This window comes from Miscanthus floridulus, chromosome 3, assembly GCF_019320115.1.
Source record: "Miscanthus floridulus cultivar M001 chromosome 3, ASM1932011v1, whole genome shotgun sequence".
NCBI lineage: Eukaryota > Viridiplantae > Streptophyta > Magnoliopsida > Poales > Poaceae > Miscanthus > Miscanthus floridulus.
The window spans coordinates 104,436,359-104,443,062 of NC_089582.1; the positions used below are offsets into that span (position 1 = coordinate 104,436,359).

The window sequence follows — 6,704 nt, forward strand, 5'->3', positions numbered from 1 at the left end:
GTCACGGCAAATTTGAACTTTCTTCTCTTCTCACTTTTCCAGGAGAGAACCCTACCTACCCCACGTCCCCACGGCTTGGCAGGAGCACCTGCACGCTGCACGAGTGAAAAAGGTCTTCCGATCCGACTGACAGACGCAGCCCACACGGGCAGCGGCGCTGGGCCCGCCGCCCGCCCGCCGCAGAGGCAGAGCGCAGAGGTGTCAGTGAACTTTGCATCGATCATTTAAGGCGCGGCCGCAAATAAATAAACGCCCCATTCGCCCCCCTCGCGCCTCCTGCCTGCCATCAACGCCAGATCCTAGCCCGAGCTCGAGATCAGAGGCGGCGGGGCGGCTGAGGCTCCGTGTCCGTTCGCGCCAGGCGTGGCAACCGTGACACGCGCCGACGCCGTTTATAAAACCGCACCGCCGCCCGCCCGCCCCCTCCTCAGCTCGGGTTCTGCTCTGCGCCACCTCACGCTGTCACCGCGCGTCCGTGACCTGACCTTTGGTGGCGGCCGCGTAGCGTAGGCGAGGATGCTCACGTGCATCGCCTGCTCCAAGCAGCAGTTCGCCGCCGCCGGCGGCCCGCCACTGCACGAGCCGCCGGAGGACAACGATGTCGTTGACGGAGGAGGCGGCATCGGCGGCGGCGGCGCGGCGACGCCCAGCACACGGCATGCCATCAAGGCGCTCACCGCCCAGGTGGGTTCTCGCCTTCTCGGCACAGTATTTTGGTCTTAGGGAGTGGAGTTCTGGCCTGAATTTAGCAGATTTCCCCACCCCTTCAATGTACCTTGGAGCTTGGAATCCAGCGCAGATTTGTCGAATCCAACCTCCTGCGATTTTTCAATCTGTGCAAATTTCTACGGAACTTCGAAGCTTTGAGCATTTCCTGCCTCGTTTGGAGGCTGTAGAGTCAGATCGGACGGGATACGGGCGGGGTGTGCCAACTGACCGGACGGGACCTTTTCTGGGTTCAGATCAAGGACATGGCGCTCAAGGCGTCGGGAGCGTACCGACACTGCAAGCCCTGCGCGGGCTCCTCGGCGGCGGCCTCGCGGCGGCACCACCCGTACCACCACCGTGGCGGCAGCAGCGGCTTCGGGGGCTCCGACGCCGGCTCGGCCTCCGACCGCTTCCACTACGCGTACCGCCGCGCCGGGAGCTCGGCGGCCTCCACCCCGCGACTGCGCAGCGGGGGCGCCGCCCTGTCGAGTGGGGACGCTACGCCGTCCATGAGCGTGCGCACCGACTTCCCTGCCGGCGACGAGCAGGAGGACGACGAGATGGCGTCGGAAGCCGCTGGCGGATGTGGTGATGGTGGCAAGGACGACGATGCCAAGGAGTGGGTGGCGCAGGTGGAGCCCGGCGTGCTCATTACCTTCGTCTCGCTGGCGCAAGGTGGCAACGACCTGAAACGCATTCGATTCAGGTGCGTTCCTCTGGCCACTTGGGATGAATTTTCAGTTCTGCTTCACAAGTCGATTACTTGATCACAAACGATTCCGTTTGCTTTCTCCTTTTGAGCAAACTTGATTGAGATTTTTGTGTCACACTGTGAATACAACAATGCTCGGTGGTAAGTTTGATAGAGCATTTCCAGATAGATGAAGCAAATTGTTACTTTTGTTAGCTTCTTCTGAACTAGCTGTTGCTAACGGTGCAAACTGAGCAGTTGACCTGTGGTAAATGGTTAAATGACTCCATGTGAATCATACTTGGAACTGTAATTTCTTTAGTTTACTTGCTAAACATAGAAGGGCGGGCCAGGTGCAAGCGGTAGAGTCTTCCTGGTGCAAGCGGTAGAGTCTTACCGCCTATGACCAGAACGTCCCGGGTTCGAGTTGCGGTCTTCTCGCATTGCACAGGCAGGGGTAAGGCTTGCCACTGACACCCTTCCCCAGACCCTGCATAGAGCGGGAGCTCTCTGCACTGTGTAATCTATACTGTTCCTTGGGAACTGTACAATAGGATTGTTAAATTCTGGGGCTAACCTGGCTTGTCTCCACTTCGAAATTTCTCTAAATGATGGCTCATGCTTTAGTTTCCGATCAAAACGGCTAAACTCCCATGTTCCATTTTAGCATTACATTTCTTCTTCTGTTTTTCTTCTGTTCTGTGCGGCTCAAAAGCTTTTGAATAACAATCTGAATCCCAATAAAACCTTTAGACAACGGATGCGAGAAAGTGAAAACTTCCTGTCACAAAAGGTTACCATCAGATGAGTGGAATCCAGATTGGATTTGAGGATATATGAAAAGCATGCCATACCCTTGGAATAGCAACATAGAGGCTCCAGTTCATTAAATTAAGTACGAGATGCATGTCCACTACACTTCTCACTCCTATGCAACTCATTAGTTTACCCCACAATCACACATCTCACATGCTAATCTGTGTGCAGCGTGTCATCGATATACTGGTTTTGCCATTCCTTCCATTCTCCACATAGTAAATCCCATATATAGCAGGGTTTTACTATTTGGTAATATGCAAGAGGAACAACCTGGCATATTGTTAAAGGCAATCACATTAGAAAAAAAAGAGAGGGATGACCCATTCCATTGTCAACACTATGACAGGGCTACATTTAACTTCTCACGTGCGGCCGCCAGGCCCAAGTCCATACATGTCGGCACGCATGTCCTAGGGTGGCTGCCCACCGTGGAAAAGGGTTTTGAATTTACTACTGCTAGTACACTGTGCACCGTGGGGCAAGGCCAGCTTGGTCATTTGTGCTGCTCTAGCCTGTCCATATCATGTACACCTGTTGTACTTGAGATGCTGCGTTCCTTAGGAAGAGTTTGGTGGTGTTTTGATCCGAAAGTTTTGGGGTGTCACACTGGATGTTACATGGGGTGTCGCATGGGGTGTTCGGATACTAATTAAAAAAACAAATTACAGAATCCGTCAGTAAACCGCGAGACGAATTTATTAAGCCTAATTAATCCGTTATTAGCACATGTGTTATTGTAGCACTTTATTGTCAAATCATGGACTAATTAGGCTTAAAAGATTCGTCTCGCAAAGTAGTCGCAATCTGTGCAATTAGTTATTTTTTAGTCTATATTTAATACTATATGCATGTGTCCAAACATTCGATGTGATAGGGTGTAAAGTTTTGGCGGAGAAACTAAACAAGGGCTTAGTAACATTATCAAGGAAGCAGTCAGTCAGGAGAGGCCCACAGCCCGCATTTCTTCTGTGTGGTCAATCAGAAGTTAAATGGAAAGGAAGAAGCAGAACAGACAAATGTCTGCTTTCTACTCTTTTCCATTTGCCTTTTTGTTTCTCCACAACAGATTAGCAAGGGACCTGTCCAACTTGGATGCTGTTTGGCAGCGTTTTTCCAGTTATATGGATGGATATCCTAGTCGAAGTAATGGTTTTAGTGACATTAGTGGATCTTACAAACCACTATTGTAAACTTAGTCTGGATACTGTAAAAGATAGTCTGCATATTTAAGAATATGCTCACTGTAAATTTGTAGTGTTCAGATTGAGTTTAGAATGGTCATTTTAAGATTGATCTACTGAGTGTAGCAGTAATTTTATAATTAGATTCTCGAGAGGAGTTCCTCATGGCCAGCTATACTCATTGGTCCCCACTAGTATTATATATAATGTATATAATTTATTTTATAAGTTGAATACAAGCTGGATCTTAAGATGAGTGCAAGTGTCTTGTTTTTAGCATATTGGTTCTAGATCTGAAGGAAGGAGACATTGGATGTGGAGTTCTGTCATTCTGTGGATCACTGGCTAGGTTTGGTAACGTTGGTTTGACAGCCAATGTTGTCACAGGATGCACTGTACCAAGCTCCCCATTCCCAGTTGATTGCAGGGCTTTGTTGTGACTCTAGGGGCATGGAAACCACATTCATCTCCCATTGCCCTCTAGATCATTATTGTTAGCTTCATAGTTTGTCCTCCAATTTATAGGGAAATTTCAACCATGTAGTTTTCCATTCTAAATGATGGCAGATGTTTTGGGAACTGTATTTAGTTCTCCATCAGTTCTATATTTAATATTTTGAAGAAATCTAGGTTTCATGAATATGGAGAATCAATAACTTCTCCTATCACTGTCAAAGATACACATGCCCCTAAACTTTTTGATTGATTGTCTCACCTAGCCTCCTCAAGCTTGCGGTTTACTTCCAGAGCCCCCTTGAACCTGCACGTGTTTCACCTAGCCCTCCCCTTTCCATGTGTAGGGGATTGGATTAGATGAGACAACTATGTAAGTTCAGGGACCTATGGTGCAATTCTCATACTTTCTCAGTGTATTTATAGGAGTCAAATATAAATTGGCCACTTACAACTATTTTTGCAGAATGCATTAGGGTTTATGAGGTGTGAAAACTGATGCATAGGAGAGCGTCAGTTTCAGATATGGATGCGCATGCTTGCTTATATCTATTTATGTAGCAGTTCTTTGAATAACCATGTGGTTATCTGCTCTTTTGCATGTAACGGTGTATGCTAGCCGTGAGATGTTCAACAAATGGCAAGCACAAAGATGGTGGGCTGAAAATTATGACAAAGTTATGGAACTTTACAATGTCCAGAGGTTTAATCAAACTGTCCCTCTCCCGACAACCCCAAAATCTGAAGATGAGGTGAGGACGCTCAGTTTATTTATCTGCTTTTTAGTAATTTAAGGGACTACACCCCAGTTCAACGCATAATATTCTTTCTATCTGTATCAGTAACTACAGATGTATTTTGTTTTATAACTGATACATTGTTCCACGGCATTTTCTTCTTCCTTAGAGCTCCAAGGAGGACAGCCCAGTAACACCACCACTGGACAAGGAACCGCTACCTCGCACTTTCCACGGACAAGGTGGTGGAGCGATGGGCTACTCTTCATCAGATTCTCTCGAGCATCACTCAAACCACTACTGTACTGGCCACCACCACCATCATGGACACCAATGCTGTGGTTCAATGGGCCTGGCATCAACACCAAAGTTGTCTAGTATCAGTGGAGCCAAGACAGAAACCTCATCCATGGACGCATCAATGAGGACAAGCTCGTCACCGGAAGAGGTCGACAGGTCTGGTGAGCTCTCCGTGTCCATCAGCAATGCAAGCGACCAGGAGAGGGAGTGGGTCGAAGAAGACGAGCCTGGTGTATATATTACAATCCGGGCTTTACCTGGTGGTATCAGAGAGCTTCGCCGTGTTCGGTTCAGGTTTGTGTCCCATGATGCTTCAGGGTTCTTTCCACTAACTTGCTCTTATGATAAACTTGCAGTGTACAACATGAGTAACTTAAAATCAGAGAAGGCACCTAAGCCTACGCTGAAATAGAATTATACAAGATTGCAGTAGATACACGATTGTTTACATGACCCTTGTGCTTGCAGCCGGGAGAAATTCAGCGAGATGCATGCCAGGCTATGGTGGGAAGAGAACCGAGCGAGGATACACGAACAATACCTCTGAGAAGAAACGCCCCACAATATCAGCATTAAAAGCACAAAAAGCTTCTCCTTCAGTTGAGCTGATTATCCATGCTTAGTACATCTGGCACTAACACTTCTACATGCATTTCCAGCTTCATTCGATGTTTTGCTAACCTAAGAGAGGTCCCGTTTCCGGTATTTTACATTTCGTTCAATCTTTTTGCCGTTTTTTGTCAGTTTTGAACAGGAAATGCGTGAGCAACTCATTTAGCTCAAAGGGTGTCTAGCTTAGGAAAAAATAATGTACGTCTTTCACTACTGAAACTTATAGTTTCCGCTTTCCAGCAATCAAAGGTGTCTCTCGTTTTTCATTAATGCTGTATATCTACTTGTTTCCCATAGGACAAAATAGCATGCTTGTGTTGTGTGCACTATTTTGCTGTTGTCGCTGTCTTACTGTAGAGCTCTTCCAGACAGCACATTTATGAACAGACAAGTTGGTACTGAGTGCCCCAACTCATTGTGACGGGTTGATTATGTTATGACTAGAGTGAACGCACAAACGAGCAAAAGTTAAGGGAAGTTTTAGTTGTTGCCCTCGTCGGCATATGCAATCCCGGTCATCGTTTTCCATTGCCTCCTTTGCAGGTTCTTTGTACATGGCCGATTCTGCTTCTCTTGTGCAACCTCATGACTTGTGGTAGACTGGTAGTGACCTTTCACCATCCAACAAATGCCAAATGGCTAATATAGAACTTCAGCGATCCACACACTAACCACTGGTGTTTCCCTGTCCTAATTAAGCGAATCACTTTGGGACTTTGGCAGGCTAATCCTCACCAAGTGCCATGGCAGATAAAGTTAGCTCTGCGATCCCTCAGTGGCATAGTTTCTTCTTCCACTGCAGTCGCTGTCTTCTACCAAGAACCACATGTTTTGAGACTTGGTTTTGAGATTTTCATTGAATTCTAAATTCGAGCACTTATGGCTCTTTTCACTTTGTACCTGAAAGCTACCTTTGCCTTCAATTTTCTCGATAGTTCTGCAATGTTAGTACAGGGGACACAACATATCATCAACTGTCCTTGCTTGGATGATGGGGCGATGCCTCGGACGTTTGAAAGATGAATGGGGCGGTGCCTCGGACGCTTGAAAGACGAGGTACAAAGGTTTCGTATAATGGCAATTTTCAGTTTGGGATGATGTACAAAGGTTGGGTATAATTGTAATTTTGTCTCCCCCAAACTTTTAGCAACAACTGGAACCGGATAATGCATCCATTTCTCACTCAAAACTGGGCTCACAGAG

General features: G+C 47.2%; 1 protein-coding gene across 1 annotated transcript; it reads left to right on the forward strand.

Annotated features, from left to right (window-relative positions):
- Positions 1–262: 262 nt before the first annotated feature.
- On the forward strand, positions 263–5,771 carry LOC136541994 (protein Brevis radix-like 1). The gene is made up of 5 exons (XM_066534215.1): positions 263–684; positions 963–1,414; positions 4,472–4,604; positions 4,759–5,183; positions 5,358–5,771. Exons 1-5 carry the CDS (start codon positions 517–519, stop codon positions 5,434–5,436), a joined length of 1,257 nt encoding a protein of 418 aa, XP_066390312.1. The 5' UTR covers positions 263–516; the 3' UTR covers positions 5,437–5,771.
- The last annotated feature ends 933 nt before the right edge of the window (positions 5,772–6,704 follow it).